This window comes from Heptranchias perlo, chromosome 39, assembly GCF_035084215.1.
Source record: "Heptranchias perlo isolate sHepPer1 chromosome 39, sHepPer1.hap1, whole genome shotgun sequence".
Lineage (NCBI taxonomy): Eukaryota > Metazoa > Chordata > Chondrichthyes > Hexanchiformes > Hexanchidae > Heptranchias > Heptranchias perlo.
The window spans coordinates 7,361,191-7,383,874 of record NC_090363.1 but is presented as its reverse complement, the minus strand read 5'-3'; the positions used below and the strand labels follow the sequence as shown (position 1 = coordinate 7,383,874).

Here is a 22,684-nt window from a genome sequence, read left to right as displayed (position 1 = left end):
AAAAAAAAAATTGCTCCTCAAATTCCACTATTTGGGACATTTTACGCATCTTTGACTTCAGATCCTTGCGCATCTGATCGCTGAACTCCCACTGGCCACTGAAATACCCGAGAAGAGAGGAGAGGGAAGAGCAGCGGCCCGGGGTGGGGGGGGAAGCGGGGGCTGGGAGAAACGAGGAGGGGGCCGAGGGCAGGGAAGAGGGGGCGAGGAAAGAGAAAGAGGAGAGGCAGGATGGAAGAATGTCATAAAACAGGAACTTGTAAAGTTTTCAATTTTTAAAGCATTAAACAAGTTGAGGAACAGGATTTCGGCAGCATCGTCATCTGGTGGCCCTCAAGTGTACTACATGAATGGTCATGTTTTCTTGGCAAGGAAAACGTGAGCTATTTAAAAGGCAAGTGAGGAAGCTTCTCGTTTCCAGCGGTTACCACCCACTGCATCGACCACGTCAAAAGCCAAAAGCGCACGTTGTGCCAACTCACCCACACAACCCACAGTGAGGATGCCATCCTTGTAGAGTTCATCCACTGGTGGGCACATTTCCATGGCAGTATCTGTCTGATGCTCCACCAGGACAACATCATCATCCTCCTCCTCGTCTGTGAGGTCCTCGTGGTGAGAGTTGGCCGCATCCCGCTCCATCTTCTCCTTCCAACTGGTCAAGGCCACTGGCAAGAGACAGAAAAACAGTTTTTTAAAAAAGACTCATTCATGGGATGTGGGCATCGCTGGCGAGGCCGGTATTTATTGCCCATCCCTAATTGCCCTTGAAAAGGTGGTGGTGAGCCGCCTTCTTGAACCGCTGCAGTCCGTGTGGTGAAGGTTCTCCCACAGCGCTGTTAGGAAGGGAGTTCCAGGATTTTGACCCAGCGACGATGAAGGAACGGCGATATATTTCCAAGTCGGGATGGTGAGAGACTTGGAGGGGAACGTGCAGGTGGTGTTGTTCCCATGTACCTGCTGCTCTTGTCCATCTAGGTGGTAGAGGTAGAGGTTGCACGATTCAAGAAGGGAAAGAACAAGAGCTGTAATACAAAGGGGTGGAAGTCATGACACAGCTCTTCAGAGCTCTGGTTAAACCCCATCTGGAGGAGTAATTGTGTTCAGTTCTGGGGACCGCACCTCAGAAAGGATACATTGGCCTTGGAGGGGGTGCAGCGCAGATTCACCAGAATGATACCGGGGCTAAATTGTGAGGACAGGTTGCACAGACTGGGCTTGTACTCCCTCGAGTATAGAAGATTAAGGGTTGATCTAATTGAGGTGTTTAAGATGATTAAAGGATTTGATAGGGTAGATAGGGAGAAACTATTTCCTCTGGTGTGGGAGAGTCCAGAACAAGGGTGCATAACCTTAAAATTAGAGCTGGGCCGTTCAGGGGTGATGTCGGGAAGCGTTTCTTCACACAAAGGGTAGTGGAAATCTGGAACTCCCCCCCCAAAAAGCTGTTGAAAATTTCAAAACTGTGATTGAAGGATTTTTGTTCGGTAAGGGTATTAAGGGTTACCAAACCATGGAGGGTAAGGTGGAGTTAAGATACAGAACAGCCATGATCTAATTGAATGGCGGAACAGGCACGAGGGGCTGAATGGCCTCCTCCTGTTCCTACCGAGCAAACAAGGGGAAGGCAGATGTCAAAAAACTCACCATCACGCAACCCCTTGGTGACGCAAAGCATGAATCCAAACAGCTGCCAACTTTGTTCATTGGAGGCAACAGAGTCACTGCCACCAATGGTTCTCGGATTTCAGGAAATCTAACAGTGAGATGTTTTGATATGAACGGTTTTGATAGGGTAGATAGGGAGAAACTGTTTCCACTGGCAGGGTGGTCGGTAACCAGAGGACACAGATTTAAGATAATTAGCAAAAAAAGCCAGGGGAAAAGATGAGGAGAAATTATTTTTACACAGCAAGTTGTTGAGACCTGGAATGCACTGCTTGAAAGACTAGTGGAAGCAGATTCAATAGTAATTTTTGAAAGAGAATTGGATAAATACTTGAAGGGAAAAATTTTGCAGGGTCATGGGGAAAGAGGCTAATTGGATAGCTCTTTCAAAGAGCCGGCACAGGCACGATGGGCCGAATGGCCTCCTTGTGTTCCGAATGATTCTGCGAGACCAGCGAGGGCTTCTGTCGGTGGTGCTGATGTAGCACTGGTTCCTGCCAGCATGTGTCACTGAATCCGGGAGAGGCAGAATGCAGCAGCAGCAGCAGAGGGAAAACAGTCAGCTTTTCATTGCAACACCTCTCAGGTGGGAGGGTGGCCAAAGGGGAAGGGAGAGCGCCAAGGAGGGAGGGCGCCGAGCTGGGGTTACAAAGGACCGGGAGGGAGAAAGAAGACGATGTGGTCAAAGAGATAGATTTTAAAAAGGAAGTTTTCAAAGGAAATTTTTTTTTAAATTCCTCCTCGGGATGTGGCCGGCATTGGACAGGCAACATTACTGTTCTTTCCAGTTGCCTAGGCCAAGTAGAGGTAGCAAGTGGTTTAGGGAGAGAGTTCCAAAGACTAGGGGTGCAGTGTCTGGTTCAGATGGTTGAGCCACACAGACCGGACAGTCCTGACTTCAATTCCAGGTTGTTCCAGCACTTGGGGCATTCCAACAGACTCCAACCGGACCTCCACACTCCAGATCGGCTGGGGGGGGGGGGGGGGGGGGGGAAGAAATCTGCTGGATTACTGCCCTTGGACACAAAGTGGCAACAGCCTATTCTCCACACAGTGCACGTGTTTGGGTCTCAGGCAAGGGCAATATGAGACGCTTCCACTGTTGACTATGACGCTCAGAGTCTGGGCTTAAATCAATCTGGATAAGGTACTGGAGGATGCCAGGTGCCCGTGCTCAGTACCCCAGCAAGGAGTCAGCGGCTTCAGTGTGATTCGAACCGAAGAACTGGTAGAAAACACACGGGGGTTTATAGGATATCTGCACATTATCATAACGTTACTTCTGTCCCGAGTGGTACCTTCCCTTGTGCCTGACCTCGTTTCCTGTACCTGCCCCGACTGTATTACCTTCCCTTGTGCCTGACCTCTTCCTGTACCTGCCCCGACTGTGTTACCTTCCCTTGTGTCTCCTGAGCTCGTTTCCTGTACCTGCCCCGACTGTATTACCTTCCCTTGTGCCTGACCTCTTCATGTACCTGCCCCGCCTGTATTACCTTCCCTTGTGTCTCCTGAGCTCGTTTCCTGTACCTGCCCCGTTTCCCAGCCTTACCTTTCCCTTGTGTGATGGTCTCGCAGGATTTAAGGAGTTGTTTGGGCCCCAAGGCTGTTGTCCAGACTCGCCTCCGTCGTCTCCGCTTCTGAAAAACTAAACCCCACAACAGACACGTGGATGAAATGCACGTTCACATTGGTCGAGCTTTAAATGACTAAACAGCTGCACGTTTTATCGCGTCCACTTTTTTGAAGTTATTAAAACTGGATGTCAGGCATTGCACCCGTCACCAAGGTGGGGGGGCAGCCCTCCCACCCGCCTCTCCCCATTCAGTCAGACACCAGGCAGCCTGTTCCTAGCAGAGGGGATTAACCCTCTCACCCATCTCTCCCCATTCACAGTCAGACACCGGGCAGCCTGTTCCCAGCAGAGGGGATTAACCCCTTCACAGTCAGACACTGGGCAGCCTGTTCCCAGCAGAGGGGATTAACCCTCTCACCCACCTCTCCCCCTTCACAGTCCAACACCGGCAACCTGTTCCCAGCAGAAGGGATTAACCCTCTCACCCACCTCTCCCCACTCACAGTCAGACACCGGGCAGCCTGTTCCCAGCGGAGGGGATTAACCCCCTCACCCACCTCTCCCCCTTCACAATCTGTTCCTATCAGAGTGGAACACGTTGCGTAGACCAGATCGAGACAGTCTGAACAAGGACGGCAGTGGATTTGACACTGGGTGCGTGAGGCAGCTCTGGCCCTCCCACACCAATCCAGACCAGGCGAGCGGGTTAGACTGTGGGCGGCTCACCCTGATTCAACGCCACGCCCATCCTTTAACCGGCAGCCACGGCACAGGCCTCACTGCTACTCACCGGCGCTCGGGTCCGTCTCGCCCGGTTTCTCCCGCGGGTACGACGTGAAGCAGAGCACGTGGAGCTGAGGGAACTTCTGCTGGAAATAATGTTTCCAGGCCGCCACTAAGGAGGGGGGAGCGAGGTCGATTTTATTCAGCACCAGGATGATGCTTTTCTTCATCTCTCGGGTCACGTAGTCGTAAAGTGCCGGGGAAAAGTGAATCACCTGCGGAGAAAGGAAGGAACAGGCTCAAGAAAGAAATCGGTAAGCAGAAATGTACCAGGTAGAATAGCCATAGTGAGCTATTCTTAATAATACACACACACACACACACAAAGCTCGGCAGTAGCAGCAAAGTACAAGGTCGGTGTCCTGGAGTATAGTAGGCATTATCTCATTAACCGTCCATGAGAAGAGATAAAAAAATACAGTAGGTAAATAGTGAATCAGTCAAGAATACGGAGGGGAGGTAACAACAACAACCACCTGCATTTATATAGCGCCTTTAACGTAATAAAACGTCCCCAAGGCGCTTCACAGGAGCGATTATCAGACAAAATTTGACACCGAGCCACCTAAGATATTAGGACAGGTGAGCAAAAGCTTGAACAAAGAGGTAGGTTTTAAGGAGCGTCTTAAATGAGAAGAGGGAGGTAAAAAGGTGGAGAGGTTTAGGGAGGGAATTCCAGAGCAGCTGAAGGCACGGCCGCCAATGGTGGGGCGATTAAAATCGGGGATGTGCAAGAGGCCAGAGGAGCGCAGAGATCTCAGAGGGTTGTAGGCCTGGAGGAGATTTAAGAGAGGGGCAAGGCCACAGAGGGATTTGAAAACCAAGATGAGAATTTCAAAATCGTGCGTTTCCAGACTGGGAGCCAGTGTGGGTCAGCGAGCACAGGGGTGATGGGTGAATGGGACTTGGTGTGAGTTGGGATACGGGCAGCAGCATTTTGGATGAGCTCAAATTTACGGGCGGGGTGGAAGATGGGAGGCCGGGCCAGGAGAGCATTGGAATAATCGAATCTAGAGATAACAAAGGCATGGATGAGGGTCTCAGCAGCAGGGGAGCTGAGGCCAGGGCGGAGACGGGCGATATTACAGAGGTGAAAGTAGGCAGCGGCATGAATAAGAGCTAGTTATGGACGTACTAGGAAGAGATACGAAAGGAAGGCCATAACTGACACCCACGTTTTCTCATTAGTGAGTACAATGAACAAGAAACCAATGTTATTGCGCAGACTCGCTGAAGGAAGATTAACCAAACATGGGGAGCACAAGTTGACATAATGGCATCACTTTAGGAGGATGTAATTAAATATATAAAAAGATACAACACACTGGGGTTCCTTGGGCAACTTCAGTCTAGTCTTGCCGTGGCTAGCGTAAGCAGACAAGATGACAAGCTTGCAAACTCCTGAAGGAGTCCTTGGTACGTGAGTATTGGTGCCACATCTCATATGCACTGTATGTAAGGGGTTGCGTTTCATTATGTCATTGGCTTGATTTAATAAAAATATTACCCCAGATGTTTTAGTGTTTCCTAGTCCTTGAACTTGTAATGGATGTATGACAATATCCTACAATACCTCCACATAAGGGCAATAAGGATATATGACAATATCCTCTACGAACCCGAAATCGATAATTGAAGTAACGTTGCAGCAGGTGCATTTTTGAGGAAGGATAAACTTCCCAAGTTGGTGATTCCCTAATGGCTCAGCGGGTAAATGTGCCACCCTGTCTCAGACTGGAGCATCCTGACCGGGAAGATCTCGAGCTCCGACCCAGGTCCGTGCCGAGTTGGCAGGATCTCGGCCGAAACTGTGGTTGAGACGCTGCAGTCGGGGGTCAGTGGCTCCGGCTGGAGGGGAGAAAATCTCCTGATCGCTATCCAGTGACCCCTCTTGAAAAGTTAAGTGCCTGTGCTGACTCGGCTGCGATTCTCTCCACAGTCGAACAGCCTGCCATCATGCAGCGTCTAGACTTGCCCATGAAGAATTAGGTGAGGTAGCAGAGGGTGACCTGCAAGAGTTGGTGCCTTCGGGGAGGGGACAGTTAGCGGGAAGGGGGGCAGTTAGCGGTGGTGAATTCATTTCCTCTGTGGGGGGGTGGAATAGGCATCACATTAGTTGCTGTGATGTATCCTGGGTGATCATAAGAAATTGGAGCAGTAGTAGGCCATCCGGCCCCTCGAGCCTGCTCTGCCCATTCAGTAAGATCATGGCTGATCTTCGACACACTGCCAACGAGGTCCATCGTGACGGCCAAGGCAGCAGCATACACATGATGGGGATGGTGTTGGGGAACGAGAGAAAGACAGGCACTTCGTATGTGACAGTAATGTGAATGAGAGGTGATCTCATTGAAACATATAAGATTCTGAGGGTGGCTTGACAGGGAAGATGCTGAGAGGATGTTTCCCCTGGCTGGAGAGTCTGGAACTAGGGGCATAGTCACAGGATAAGAGGTCGGCCATTTAGGACTGAGACGAGAAAGATTTTCTTCACTGAGGGTTGTGAATCTTTGGAATTCTCTACCCCAGAGGACTGAGGATGTTCAGTCATTGAGTATATTCAAGGCCGAGATCGATAGATTTTTGGACACTAAAGAAATCAAGGGATATGGGGATCGGGCGGGAAAGTGGAGTTGAGGTCGAAGATCAGCCATGATCTTATTGAATGGCGGAGCAGGCTCGATGGGCCAGATGGCCTATTCCTGCTCCTATTTCTTATGTTCTTATGATCACCCAGGATACATCACAGCAACTAATGTGATGCCACTAAGACCAGAAGCCATTAAGCAAACAGTGAGTTTATACATTGCAGCAGCAAGTACCCGCATCCTTGGTGCAAAGGCTCACGACACTTGTGCAATCCGAACCATCTTTCGGACTGAAGCCCCTAACCCCATGGTCTGTTCGCAGTACATACCGGGTGCCTGATGTCCGTGATCAGCAGTACAATATCGGACATTTCCAAGACTCTCCATAGCTGTCGCCATGTCTACAGGACAGAGACAGGGGAAGAATGAATATGAAAATTGCTGTAATGATCCAGGGAACAAATAATTGTAGGGGCAGAGAGTGCATTTTCTGCATGGAGGCACATCAAAACATTTCTAGACATGTTCTAACCACAATGGTGCACAGAGAGATTAAAAAATGCATCAGTACGTAGCCACCACACAACCCACTCTCCCACCAGAAACCACCCAACACTCCCAGCACAAACCAGCCAACCCACTCTCCCACCAGAAAACACCCAACACAAACCACACAACCCACTCTCCCACCAGAAACCACCCAACACTCCCAGCACAAACCAGCCAACCCACTCTCCCACCAGAAACCACCCAACACAAACCACACAACCCACTCTCCCACCAGAAACCACCCAACACTCCCAGCACAAACCACACAACCCACTCTCCCACCAGAAACCACCCAACACTCCCAGCACAAACCACACAACCCACTCTCCCACCAGAAACCACCCAACACTCCCAGCACAAACCACACAACCCACTCTCCCACCAGAAAACACCCAACTCTCCCAGCACAAACCAGCCAACCCACTCTCCCACCAGAAAACACCCAACTCTCCCAGCACAAACCAGCCAACCCACTCTCCCATCAGAAACCACCCAACACTCCCAGCACAAACCACACAACCCACTCTCCCACCAGAAACCACCCAACACTCCCAGCACAAACCAGCCAACCCACTCTCCCACCAGAAAACACCCAACACAAACCACACAACCCACTCTCCCACCAGAAACCACCCAACACTCCCAGCACAGACCAGCCAACCCACTCTCCCATCAGAAACCACACAACCCACTCTCCCATCAGAAACCACCCAACACTCCCAGCAAACCACACAACCCACTCTCCCACCAGAAACCACCCAACACTCCCAGCACAAACCACACAACCCACTCTCCCATCAGAAACCACCCAACACTCCCAGCACAAACCAGGCAAACCACTCTCCCAGCACCCACCAGCAAAGTGTTCCAGATGTTCATTACCCTAAATATAAAGAAATATTTCCTGGCATCTGTCCTAAACTTGTCTTTCACAACTCTAAACTGTACCCTCTTATCTTGCTCCCCTGATGTATTTGAAAATACTGTTTTGGGTGGACTTTATCCTATTTTATTTCCCCTCTATCCTACTGAGCATCTTATATACCACTAAGGGTGTCGTACCAATCTGCTCTGCAATTCTTTTCATAGAACCAAAAAAAGCTTACAGCACAGAAGGAGGACATTCAACCCATCATGTCCATGCTGGCTCTTTGCCAGAGCAATGGAAAACTAATCCCTCTATCCCGTTCTCTCCCCATGCCCCTGTATCCTCCTCTGTTCCAGCTTTACCTTAAAAGATGCAATGGTCTCTGCCTCCCAGTAGCACGGCATTCCACACTCCAACAACCCTCTGTGTAAAGAAATTCCTCCCAATCCCTCTCCTCGTTCTCAGTGAGGATTTTAAATTAATGACCCCTCATTACTGACTCCCCAACAAGAGGAAATAGTCCTTCCCTGTTCACTCTATCAAGACCCTTCATAATTTCAAAAACCTCTCCTAATTCAACTCTGCTCCAATGGAAATAGTCCCAGCATCTTTCGGACGAGGCGTTAAACCGAGGCCCCGTCTGCCCTCTCAGGTGGACGTAAAAGACTCCGTGGAAACTATTTCAAAGAAGAGCAGGGGAGTTCTCCCCTAGTGTCCTGGCCAACATCTATCCCTCAGCCGACATCACTAAGAAAAACAGATTGTCTGGTCATTATCACATTGCTGTTTGTGGGATCTTGCTGTGCGCAAATTGGCTGCCGCGTTTCCTACATTACAAGAGTGACTACACTTCAAAAGTAAAGCGCTTTGGGATGTCCAAAGGTCGTGAAGGACGCTGTATAAATGCCCCATTCAAAATCATGAAGGGTTTAGATAAAGTAAGTAATGAGAAACTGTTGCCATTGGCGTAAGGGTCGAGAACCAGAGGACAAAGATTTAAGGTGATTGGCAAAAGAACCAAAGGCCACATGAGGGAAAACTTTTTTTTTTAAAAAACACAGCGAGTTGTTATGATCTGGAATGCGCTGCCTGAAAGGGCGGTGGAAGCAGATTCAACCGTGGCTTTCAAAGAGGAATTGGATAAATACTTGAAGGGAAAAAATTTGTACGGCTACGAGGAAAGAGCGGGAGAACGGGACCAACTGGATTGCTCTTACAAAGAGCCGGTATGGGCTCGATGGGCCGAATGGCCTTGTTCTGTGCTGTAACCATTCTATGATTCTATGAAATGTAAGTTCTTTCTTTTCTCAAGTCTCTTCCTCATATCTATAGCTTCCTACCCCTTGGTGAGTGTTAACCCTAACACTAACCCTAACCCTAATGCAGCGATGGCCAAACTCCTCACCTCCAAGTTGTGCTCGAAGTAACTGAGTTTCACAGGATCAAATGCGCTGTAAATCTTATCCAGGTATTCGCGGAATGCCTTCTCCTCCTGCACCAGAAGCTGCTCCTTCGTCATTGCGTAGTTCCAAGGAGAACGTTTTGGAAAATCTAACACTGGGCACGAGACAGAGACAGAGACAGACACAGAGAGAGAGAGAGAGAGAAAATCAAATCATCTAAAAGCACAACTTACAAAAAGCAAAAGAGGCTTACGGCAGCTGTACTTCGCCTGGTGAAGGTCACAGCTCTTAACACTCAGCACACCACAGAAAGAACATGGTTCACAACAATCAGCAATCTCCCTGCGAGGTAAAGGAAGACAGAAAATACTTGCATTTATATAGCGATTCATTGGGACTGGAAGTCAGTGATAATTTACATTGGGGTGGGGAGGTAAAAGAAATATACTGTGTGCTGCAGCGAGCTAGTGCACTGGCCTTTGACCTGGAATCCATGGATTTAAATCCAGTCCAGAAAGATAGAATCATAGAAAATTTACGGTACAGAAGGAGGCCATTCGGCCCATCGTGTCCGTGCCGGCTGAGAAACGAGTCACCCAGCCTAATCCCACTTTCCCGCATTTGGTCACGGCTCTTCAGGTGCACATCCAGGTATTTTTTTTTTAAATGAGTTGAGGGTTTCTGCTGCTACCACCCTCTCAGGCAGCGAGCTCCAGACCCCCATCACCCTCTGGGTAAAAGAAATTTTCCTTATTTCCCCTCTAATCCTTCTACCAATCACTTTAAATCTATGCACCTTGGTTATTGACCCCTTCGCTAAGGGAAATAGGTCCTTCCTATCCACTCTATCTAGGCCCTCAATCAAATCACCCCTCAGCCTCCTCTGTTCCAAGGAAAACAACCCCAGCCTATCCAATCTGTCATCATAGCTAAAATTCTCCAGTCCTGCCAACAGCCTCGTAAATCTCCTCTGCACCCTCTCTAGTGCAATTACATCCTTCCTGTAATGTGGTGACCAGAACTGTGCGCAGTACTCAAGCTGTGGCTTAACCGGTGTTTTATACAGTTCCAGCATAACCTCCCTGCTTTTATAGTCTATGCCTTGGCTAATAAAGGAAAGTATTCCATATGCCTTCTTAACCACCTTATCTACCTGTCCTGCTACCTTCAGGGATCTGAGGACATGCACTCCAAGGTCCCTCACTTCCTCTACACTCTCAGTAACCTCCCATTTATTGTGTATTCCCTTGTTTGCTCTCCCCAAATGCATTACCTCACACTTCTCCAGATTGAACATCATTTGCCACTTTTCTGCCCACCTGACCAGTCCATTGATATCTGCCTGCAGTCTACAGCTTTTCTCCTCACTATCAACCACACGGCCTATCTTTGTATCATCCACAAATTTGTTAATCATGCCCCCAACGTTTAAGCCCAAATCGTTAATGTATACCACAAAAAGCAAAGGACCTAGTATTGAGCCCTGCGGCACCCCACTGGAAACAGCCTTCCAGTCGCAAAAACACCCATCGACCATTACCCTTTGCTTCCTGCCACTGAGCCAATTACGGTGAAAGTCTCCTCTGTCTTCTGAGTGCAAGGGAAATGATTTTTGGTTCCCTCAACCCACATCCTTTTGGGCAGGACCCACAACACACAGCTGGCTTTATTACTGCATTGTCACTCAGAGATTACAGGATGGCTTCGGTGGGAATGGAAAATGTCAGACTGGTACAATAGGGGGTGCTCTTCTGGGGTTCAATCAAGGCATATAGTTGGGGAAATGTAGAGGGAGCATTACTCTGTATCTAAATCATGCTGTACCTGCCCTGGGAGTTTTTGATGGGACAGTGTAGAGGGAGCTTTACTCTGTATCTAACCCGTGCTGTACCTGCCCCGGGAGTGTTTGATTGGACAGTGTAGAGGGAGCTTTACTCTCTATCTAACCCGTGCTGTACCTGCCCTGGGAGTGTTCGATGGGACAGTGTAGAGGGAGCTTTACTCTGCGTCAAACCTATGCTGCACCTGACTTCGGAGTGTTTGATGGGACTGCGTAAGGGCAGCTTAACTATGCTTTGGCAGTGCTCGATACAGACACTGGGTACCTGAAATAGGAATTGCTCCATATCTCTGCCAACATCCTTCACCTTGTTGGGGGGTAAAATTAAACAACATTTTCGTTTAAATTATTTATCCATGTTGCCAAAAACATCTCTGGTGGCAGTGTTCCTACTGGAGGAAAGGGTTAAGCGGTCCCTGCAGCAGTGGCTGTTGTTGGTGACAGGGCAGCTTTCACAGTGTGTTGGCATCAGCAATTATCAGAAACGCTGATCACTCAGGAATGTTAACAGTCCAGGTTTTTTTTTTGTGAAGAGAACTGCAGCCCCAGCCCTAGCTGGAGGAAACTGCCAGCAACTTCTCTACCCAGCTGATGCCCTCCCGACCGGCCAGTGCAGATTAATCCTGGGACGCACCATCCATTTGTTTTTCTTGATTGTTTTTCTCCACCCCTCTCCTGAAAGCGCTGGGGGACCGTCCCACTGTCGCCAGCTGCCTCTCGGTACCTCGCCCACTCTCTCAACATGTTAGGATATTCAACTGTGGAGGGCATCACGGCCAGGCCCGATCATGTCCTCGCCCGACGGGTATTTTCCAGCAGAATAAGGAGCAGGAACCCCGGCTGAAACCCCCTCCCCCTCTAGCCCAGGGGTCACTCAGGCCAATTACAGTGCCCTTAACCACCATTTTAGCTGGGATCAGCTAACTCAGCAAATCGGAGAACAAACCTGGGACCTTCCTGGTTGGTGTTGCTCAGTTCCAGAGCTCAGTCATCAGGGCAACGCTAAGATTTTTTTTTAAAAGTAAGTAAATGATATTATAAGCTCCACCTTCCCCTATCCCTAGTATTAGTGTACTAAAAAAAGTCATAACTATGACAAATTGTCTTCTTTCCTCCCTATCTCAGTGCTTTGTCCAGGCTCAGAGGTCACCCAGACATCCAATGGTGCCAGCCAGGTGGAAAGGGACTGCATAGGTCGCATGAAGATACTGGGAGGTTATAATGGACCAAAGCTGTCCACGGGACTTAATTAGCTTACCGTCACATTCTCCATCGCTGGCAGCCTAGGCCGGCCCTTGCTATTCCATGACTAGCTGCTAATAGCAGGAGGAGGAGGAGGATGCCAAGGTGATTTACTGTCCTTTGTTGTTCCCCTTGGGATGCAAGTGATGCTAGTTGCCCTGAGAAGGTGATAATGGGCCTGTTTTTTTTTTACAAGTAAGGGTATCAGCCGTGGCTCGGTGGGTAGCACTCTCTCCTGAGTCGGAAGGTCATGAGTTTGAGTCCCACTCCATGGACTTGAGCTCAAAAATCTAGGCTGACAGTCCCCAGTGCCAGTGCTGAGGAAGTGCTGCACTGTTGGAGGTGCCGTCTTTCGGATGAGACGTTAAACTGTGGCCCCGTCTGCCCTCTCAGGTGGGTATAAGCGGTCCCATGGCACTAGTCAAAGAACAGGGACGTTCTCCCCGGGTATCCTGGCCAACATTCCTCCCTAAACCGGTACCAACAAAAACAGATTACCTCATCATCTATCTATTTGCTGTTTGTGGGCTCTTCCTGTGCATGAATTGGCTGCTATGTTTGCTTACATTACGACAGTGACTACACTTCACAACTACTTCATTGGTTGTGATTTTTGGAATGTCTGGGACGTGGAAGGCGTCATATAAATGCAGGCACTTTCTTTCATTAAGAGTTCACCACAGCGCACAGGGGCAGCAGGGAACCTTACTTGTAGAGCATGGTGCCAGATTACTGAAATCAATTCACAACTTGCTACAGTGGAATTTGAACTCCCAACTCTGGGTTGCTGCCATCACCATTGTCTACCGTACCCTACCCAACACCTTCTGCCTGTGGGGGGGGGGAAGCTCATTTCCTGCATGCTGCACAACAGCACGACCAAGATCAGTAACTCTTCACGTGGGGAAGTGTGGGGTCAGACCTGCATCCTACAAACAAACCAACAACAACTTGCATTCACACAGCGCCTTTAACGTAGTAAAACGTTCTCAAGGTGCTTCACAGGAGCATTAATCAGACAAAAATTGACACCGAGCCAAAGGAGGAGACATTAGGACAGGAGACCAAAAGCTTGGTCAAAGAGGCAGGTTTTAAGCAGTGTCTTAAAAGGTGGAGAGAGAGGTAGAGAGGTTTAGGGAGGGAGTTCCAGAGCTTAGGGCCCAGATGGCTGAAGGCACGGCCGCCAATGGTGGAGCGAAAGAAGTGGAGAGTGCGCCAGAGGTCAGAATTGGAGGAGTGCAGAGATCTCGGAGGGTTGTAGGGCTGGAGGAGGTCACAGAGGTCAGAAGGGGCGAGGCCATGGAGGGATTTAAATACGAGGATGAGAATTTAAATGAGATGCTAAACCCAAACCTGTTAAACGGAAGCCAGCAGCTTCTGCTCCGCGGACGGTGTTGTCAATATGGCAGAACTTAATCTTTCGAAACCACTTTGTTCATTCCCTTGATTTTGGACAGTATCGGTCGGCCTTAATCAAAATACACTGAGCACAAAGTCACTCACCAGACCCGGGCTTGTAAATCTCGTCGATATCCACTTCCAATTCGACTTCTGGAATGAGCTCTACGATTTTCTCCCGCATGACCTTCTTCCTTCGCTCGATCTCCTCTCGGCTCTCCTTCTCGAGATGCAGCCGGAACCTAAACAGCACAGACCAGGGGGTGGGGGGGTGGAAACATTTGAGCCAAGAGAAGACTTTTTTTTTGCACCGAAACCCTCTTGAACGTACAGTAAGTAGACCGCCTGTGGCGGAGCTGAGGGGTAATCAGGAGCCCCCCGCCCCCCCACCCCGCCCAAGTTTCTGATTTACAGCACGGTCCCACTCCGAGGTGTCTGATGCTGGTCCCGACTCGGGGGGGCCAACAGCACTCCTCTGATTGAAGGAAGAAAATGGATAGAAGCTCACACCTACAGTGACAGATTGGTGCCATACTGCACCCGATGTCGAGCTCAAGCGGATTGAGACAAGCTCCTACAAAGAGGGTGGGGGTCTCGCGTCAGTTGGCTACGAAGTCAGACTGGGACGTCGAGGTGCAAAAATTACATCTTTAGTAATTTTTGGAAATGCGGTTCTGAGCACGCCATGTATGGCTGGATTTACAATGAAGAACGCACCAGAACAGAGGCTGCAGTACGAGGGGAAAAAAAGGAGAAAAAAAATATATCGCTGAGAGACGAGTTGGCTGGTTCGTTCACCCACACACCGAGGGACACAGCTCAAGCGAGCTCCCAATCTCCCCAGGGTACAGAGTCGAGGAGGAGAAAGGGGAATAGAAACTGCTTGGAACAGGAGACATTCCCCGCCTTGGCCAACTCGTGTAACAGGTCAGAACAGGACTAGCATAAACAACCTGCCAACCCTCTGTCCCCAAAATGGTGGTCAGCATAGAATCTTACAGCACAGGAGGAGGCCATTCGGCCCACTGTGCCTGTGCCGGCTCTTTGAAAGAGCTACCCAATCAGTCCCACTCCCCCTGCTCTCTCCCCATAGCTCGGTAATTTTTTTCCTTTTCCAGTATTTATCCAATTCCCTTTTTGAAAGTTATTATTGAATCTGCTTCCACCGTCCTTCCAGGCGGGGCATTCCAGATCGTAACAAATTTCTTCAAAAACAAAAAAAAATTCTCATCTCCCCTCTGGGTGTTTTGCCAATTATCTTAAATCTGTGTCCTCTGCTTACTGACCCTCCTGCCAGTGGGAAGCAGTTTCTCCTTATTTACTCGATCAAAAGCCTTCATAATTTTGGCCAGGCAGAAAGAGCAGTGGTCCTAATATCGACGATGAGGGCAATTGAATCCTGGTTTGCTATTAATTTGGAGCACAATGGGGCCAGTGCAATCGGCCTTAGCATCCAGAGTTTTGGAAGGGGGGGGGGGGGGGGGGGGGGGGAGGGAAAATGAGGAATGAGCCCCGGATCCTGCTGCTGGTAAGTGAACGCTGGGCAAGGACACGACTGGATTTGGCTGCAATACACCCCCTCCTCCCAGCCCGCCCCCTGCGAACGAACAGCCGACTTCACTGTCTACTGTGCTCCGGCACCAGTTCGGGGTTCCCAGTTGCCTCCAGAACTCCTACGCACACAGGAAAACAGCACTTAAATTACTCCCTGCACAGGAGCAAAGAGTCGGGATTAGACCTCCCCTTGGCAGATGTGAGCAGTTCAACTCAGGGTAAGGAAACGTGGGTGGTCCAGGTGGTGCTGTTTTAATCGGTGTCAATCAGCTGTAAAACACACGGTAGTTACCCACTATTTAGAACATTCGCAACACGTCTGTGAGGCTTGTAGCCAATTTTAAATTCCGTACCGGCCACTGGGATTTCAATAAAATGTAAACGATGGGGAGTGTGAAATTTTCACATTACTCCACTCTAAAACGGTGAGAAACACTCAGCATTAAATAACCAGTTCTGTCCTTCCAAACATGGGTTGTGTCTAGAGGGAGTATTTGGGAGCTGTGTTAACAATAGGGTGAAGTGCTGGTGGCTACAAGCCTAGGTAGTAATTTGAGGAGATGGATTAAAAGTATCACACAGGAAACTTATCGCGCACTGAAGCGTATTGGGCTGATGCTATTTTTTCTACAGCCTGTTCCAATAAATCCAATAAGGAATTCAGGAGAAAATTCTTTACCCAGAGAGCGGAGTAGTTGAGGCGAATAGCAGATGCATTTAAGGGAAACTAGATAAACACACGAGGGAGAAAGGAACAGAAGGAAAAGAAAAAGCAAAATACTGCGGATGCTGGAAATCTGAAAACAGAAATCGCTCAGCAGATCAGGCAGCATCTGTGGAGAAAGAAAGAGCCTTTCAGGTGGATGACCTTTGATCAGAACCTGAACCGTTGACTCAGTTTCTCTCTCCGCAGATGCTGCCTGACCTGATGAGCGATTTCCAGCATTTTCTGTTTTTATTTAAGGAACAGAAGGATATGTTGATCGGGCAAGATGAAGTATATAGAATGGGAGGAGGCTCGTGTGGAACACAAACACTGGCATAGACCTGCTTGGCCGAATGGCCTGTTTCTGTGCTGTAAATTCAATGTATCGGCACAAATATTGTGTCTCCAGACACAAACTGACATTAGAAGGGGCCAGAATTCTATTGCTGAGTATTTTTCCACGGTTCGGGTGGACGTGATAGTAAAGTTTCACCGTTAAAAACGTCACTGAAATCCTAGTAGCAGCCAGGATTCATAGAAACATAGAAACTAGGAGCAAGAGTAGGCCCTTCGGGCCTGCTCCGCCATTCAAAATGATCATGGCTGATCGTCTAACTCAGTACCCTGTTCCTGCTTTTTCCCCATATCCCTTGATCCCTTTAGCATTAAGAAATATATCTATCTCCTTCTTGAATACATCTAATGACTTGGCCTCCACTGCCTTCTGTGGTACAGAATTCCACAGGTTCACCACCCTCTGAGTGAAGAAATTTCTCATCTCGGTTCTAAATGGCATTCCCCGTATCCTGAGACTGTGACCCCCCTGGTTCTGGACTCCCCCCCAGCCATCGGGAACATCCTCCCTGTATCTAATCTGTCTAGTCCTGTTAGAATTTTATATGTTTCGATGAGATCACCTCTCATTCTTCTAATGAACGTAGGCCTAGTCGACCCAATTTCTCCTCATACGTCAGTCCTGCCATCCCAGGAATCCCCGCCATCCCGCACCCCCACCCCATTCCCCCCAGACTGGGAAAGAGACAAAGGATCCCGGGTGCACTTCCGTTTCCCTCACCTGTTGGGGTCGTATCCCTGCCCTCCCGGTTTCCAAGGCGCCGGCTGCTGATTGATTTTCCGGACCTGGAAGGAGAACGACTCGCTGTCCGACGTGTCCGTCTGCTCCTCGTGGCGGTCGTGACTGCCGCTCCTGCTGTGGGAGCTCGACCGCACGCCGTCGGGCAAACCTGAAAGAGACGGTGAGGCACCGTGAGCTCGTCGTTACGTGAGCGACAAGTGACGCACGCCACTTAGAGACACCAGTAAACCCTGCTGCTCCAATCTGTAAACTACGCCTTCAACAACGACTCGCATTTATATAAGCGCCTTTAACGTAATGAAACGTCCCAAGACACTTCACAGGAACGATTATCAGACAAAATGTGACATCGAATCACATAAGGAGATATTAGGACAGGTGACCAAAAGTTTGGTCAAAGAGGTAGGTTTTAAGGAGCAGAGAGGGGTAGGGAGGGGAAGAGGTTTAGGGAGAGAATTCCAGAGCTTAGGGCCCAGGCAGCTGAAGGCACGGCCGCCAACGGTGGAGCGATGAAAATCGGGGATACGCAAGAGGCCAGAATTGGAGGAGCGCAAAGATCTCGGAGGGTTGTAGGGCTGGAGGAGGTCACAGAGGTAGGGAGAGATGAGGTCACGGAGGGAATTGAAAACAAAGGATGAGAGCAGTGTTGTGCAACATTATTTCAAGTAAAATTCCCCCGATTATTTCCCTTCCTCCTCTGAAGGTGCTGGCTCTTGATGGTTCTGTGCATAGAAACAGGAGTAGGCCATTCAGCCCCTCAGGCCTGCTCCGCCATTCAATTAGATCATGGCTGATTTGTACCTTAACTGCATTTACCCATATTGGTTCCATATCCCTTAATACCCTTACCTAACAATCTATCAATCTCAGTTTCAAAATTTTCAATTGACCTCTGGCCTTTGTGTGAAGAAGAGCTTCCTGACATCACCCCTGAACGGCCTGGCTCTAATTTTAAGATTATGCCCCCTTGTTCTGGACTCCCCCCATCAGAGGAAATAGTTTCTCTCCATCAACCCTCTCGATTCCTTTAGTCATCTTAAACACCTCAATTAGATCTGGCGCAAATCCAAAAGGTCCTGTTCTGCACTGAGTTTAGCCGGATACATCCAAGGCAACAATAGAGGAGCTACGATAGCCTCAGAGCTGGGTTAGGGAGGGGAATACAAAAATCAGCCAGCGTTCCTGCTCCTCATCACCACCCAGTGACCCCTGCTGAAAGTACACAAATGTGGACCACAGGATCAGATTGGGCAGTGTTCACACTTCGGTGTGAATGTCGGCCGTGGCTCAGTGGGTAGCACTCCCGCCCGAGTCAGGAGGTCGTGGGTTCAAGTCCCACTCCAGAGACTCGAACACATAATTCACTCCCAGTGCAGTAATGAGGGAGCGCTGCATTGTTTGGAGGTGCTGTCTTTCGAAAGGGACATTAAACCGAGGCCCGGTCTGCCCTCTCAGGTGGATGTAAAAAAATCCCATGGCACTATTTCGAAGAGGAGCTGGGGAGTTCTCCAATATTTAGCCCTCAACCAACATGACATGGTCTGGTCATTGCTGTTTGTGGGAGCTGACTGTGCGCAAATTGGCTGCCGTGTTTCCTACATTGCAACAGTGACTATTCTTCAAAAGTTCTTCATTGGCCGTAAAGCGCTTTGGGATGTCCTGAGGTTGTGAAGAGCGCTTTATAAATGCAAGTTCTTGCTTTCTTTTCAGGGTCAGGCTTGGCTGTGATTTGTCTTCTCTCTAATGTTGATGCTCCTTGCCGAGGCTTACACATAGGAACAGGAGGAGGCCATTCAGCCCCTCAAACATGCTCCACCATTCAATTAGATTATGGCTGATCTGTATCTTAACTCCATCTACCCACCTTGGATCCCTAACCCTTAATACACTTGCCTAACAAAAATCAACTTCAGTTTTGAAATTTTCAATTGATCCTGTCTGTCTGTCTTTCTCTCTCTGCTACCTAGGGGGCACCAAGTCTAATTGTAGTGCCCCACCAATGATCAGTTAAGGTCATCTAACCCTGTCAGCACCGGGGAGTGAACCTACCAATCGAGCTTTGGGACGTCCGGAGGTCGTGAAAGAGAGCTCTTCGACATAACCAAAGGAGGAAAGAGAAAGAAACGAGAAAAGGCGCAGCTGGAGTAAGGCGGCTCTAATCAGTGCTGCGTTTTCTGCAGGTTCAAATGACCTGATATCTGACTCCCTCTGATTCCACCCCCAGTGGGCAGGCACTCAGTGGAGTGTTTTCTCCATGCCTATCGCCGCCATGGCAGTCACAGTGGCTATATTTGCTTTGTTATCTGCCCTGCTCATTATCTGTATGACTTTCAGTACATGAGCGGCAGGAATTTCCAGTTCCATGCTGTGGTGCATCATTTCATATTGCACGCAATTTTTTAAAAAAAGGGTCTTTCCTGAACATTATCCCCCTCCTCTCTCGCAGCTGCGGATTTCTTCTGGGGAACGGTCACCCTCCATCTTCTAGTGCCTCACCAACGTGGCCCATTCTTCATGCCCGTGAAACTCCCATGAAGCGACTTGGGGACGTCAAAGGCGCTGTACAAATGCAAGTTGTTGTTGTGAACCAGACAGCGAGTGTATGCAGGCTGATCGACTGGCTGGGGCATCACGGCCATGCCCGGTCCTGCCCTCCCCCGATGTCCACACGTCCACCTTCCAGCGGCGGTCGCCGGCTGGCAATCAGGAGGGGGGAAATCTGGCTAACTACCCCAGCTCAGGGGCAATGAGGCCAATTTCAGTGCCCTAGCATCAGTCTGGCTGAGATCAGGCTGACTCAGCACAGATGTGGAATCGAACCTGGGACCTTCTAGCCTGTGCGGCTCAGCTACATGCTGCTGGTAACAAATGAGTCATCGGCAGACTTTTTACAACATTCATTCAGTAAATTGTGGGTTGTGCTGCAATACAAACAATGGCTGTGCAAGGTCATGAAAACGCAGCTCCAATACTTACAAAGAAAATTTTACACTTCTCAAGCTCTGCATTTTCAGATTTTTACCCAATTTTCCCACAGAATTGTTGCGTTTTGGCCCTTTTGAGCTGTTCATGTTTTGCTCCCTTTTATTAAAAAAATTTAGTGCTCCACTATTGTTTGATTTTTTTTTAAAAAGATGTTTTTTTCCCCATTTACTTTACTTGGATTTGAACAGCAAACCTTGCTTCTGGCTTTCCAAAAACCTGCCCTGCATTCTGATCAAGCCCAAGTGTCACACTTGTGCCTGCTACAGACAGACACACTCACACCCTTTTTTCAATTGCATTGCACCATTTTCTTCCCTCTAATTACCACTAAACTTTTGACTGGTATTTCCCATCGTAATTTTACCTGTTTTGAAACGTTCTAAATAAACCCGAGAAAGTCCATGGATTTTCTTCTTGAAAGTATAAGCCGAAAACGCAGGTAGGGTTGTAGTTACTTGGCATCTGCACGCTCACCCACCCCATCTCTCACCTTCACTCTCTTTACAACTTTACTTTTGGCCCCCTGTGTAAACCTGCCTGCAAAATACCTTTAACCCTGGAAAGTAGTGCATAACGAAACCAGGGATCGGTGCAGCTCAGATCTCAGTATGACGGTGAGAGCTAGCCGTCTGCTACAACACTCGAGGTCAGCAAAAAAAAAGCAAAACAACTCTTGCTTGGAAAAGGCCAAAAACTGACCCACGATCTCCGGCTAGGACTGACCGACTGGTCGCTGATCATTACACCTGGGGTGTTAGCATTCAACAGTGGTCAGCACTCCTGAAACTGGCAGCGAGCGAGGAACCGCCCCGCCCCGCCGGGTCCAGGGCGAGGAACCGCCCCGCCGGGTCCAGGGCGAGGAACCGCCCCGCCGGGTCCAGGGCGAGGAACCGCCCCGCCGGGTCCAGGGCGAGGAACCGCCCCGCCGGGTCCAGGGCGAGGAACCGCCCCTCACCTCAGGGACCACGTATTACCCATCTCTGCTATTCACTGATACTTATCCTGTCCATTCACTCTATGTTGTGCACTGTATTACCCATCACGATTATTCACTGGTGTTTAACCTGCCCATTCACTCTGTGCATTGTGCGCCGGACCGCCCCCGCCCGCTCGCGCCGGACCGCCCCCGCCCGCTCGCGCCGGACCGCCCCCGCCCGCTCGCGCCGGACCGCCCCCGCCCGCTCGCGCCGGACCGCCCCCGCCCGCTCGCGCCGGACCGCCCCCGCCCGCTCACACTGTGCATTGTGCACTAGAATCATAGAAGTTTACGACATGGAAACAGGCCCTTCGGCCCAACATGTCCATGTCGCCCAGTTTATACCACTAAGCTAGTCCCAGTTGCCTGCACTTGGCCCATATCCCTCTATACCCATCTTACCCATGTAACTGTCCAAATGCTTTTTAAAAGACAAAATTGTACCCGCCTCTACTACTGCCTCTGGCATCTCGTTCCAGACACTCACCACCCTTTGAGTGAAAAAATTGCCCCTCTGGACCCTTTTGTATCTCTCCCCTCTCACCTTAAATCTATGCCCCCTCGTTATAGACTCCCCTACCTTTGGGAAAAGATTTTGACTATCTACCTTATCTATGCCCTTCATTATTTTATAGACTTCTATAAGATCACCCCTAAACCTCCTACTCTCCAGGGAAAAAGGTTTCAGTCTATCCAACCGCTCCCTATAAGTCAAACCATCAAGTCCCGGTAGCATCCTAGTAAATCTTTTCTGCACTCTTTCTAGTTTAATAATATCCTTTCTATAATAGGGTGACCAGAACTGTACACAGTATTCCAAGTGTGGCCTTACTAATGTCCTGTACAACTTGAACAAGACATCCCAACTCCTGTATTCAATGTTCTGACCAATGAAACCAAGCATGCTGAATGCCTTCTTCACCACCCTATCCACCTGTGACTCCACTTTCAAGGAGCTATGAACCTGTACTCCTAGATCTCTTTGTTCCATAACTCTCCCCAACACCCTACCATTAATGGAGTAGGTCCTGGCCCCATTCGATCGACCAAAATGCATCACCTCACATTTATCTATGTTAAACTCCATCTGCCATTCATCGGCCCAATGGCCCAATTTATCAAGATCCCGTTGCAATCCTAGATAACCTTCTTCACTGTCCACAATGCCACCAATCTTGGTGTCATCTGCAAACTTACTAACCATGCTCCCTAAATTCTCATCCAAATCATTAATATAAATAACAAATGACAGCGGACCCAGCACCGATCCCTGAGGCACACCGCTGGACACAGGCCTCCAGTTTGAAAAACAACCCTCTACAACCACCCTCTGTCTTCTGTCGTCAATCCAATTTTGTATCCAATTGGCTACCTCACCTTGGATCCAGTGAGATTTAACCTTATGTAACAACCTACCATGCGGTACCTTGTCAAAGGCTGCATCGCCCTGTCCAT

The 22,684-nt window shown here is 49.3% G+C and overlaps 1 protein-coding gene across 1 annotated transcript in view; it reads right to left on the bottom strand.

Annotated features, from left to right (window-relative positions):
* Positions 1-22,684, bottom strand: part of gnl1 (guanine nucleotide binding protein-like 1) — a 32,511-nt gene that overhangs the window by 6,096 nt on the left and 3,731 nt on the right. Inside the window, exons 2-8 of the mRNA XM_067974003.1 lie at positions 17,248-17,416; positions 14,018-14,154; positions 9,435-9,586; positions 6,942-7,013; positions 4,032-4,239; positions 3,218-3,313; positions 483-668 (exon numbers count right to left, since the gene is read on the bottom strand). Coding sequence (XP_067830104.1) covers positions 483-668; positions 3,218-3,313; positions 4,032-4,239; positions 6,942-7,013; positions 9,435-9,586; positions 14,018-14,154; positions 17,248-17,416 — 1,020 coding nt within the window. The remainder of the gene's footprint in view (positions 1-482; positions 669-3,217; positions 3,314-4,031; positions 4,240-6,941; positions 7,014-9,434; positions 9,587-14,017; positions 14,155-17,247; positions 17,417-22,684) is intronic.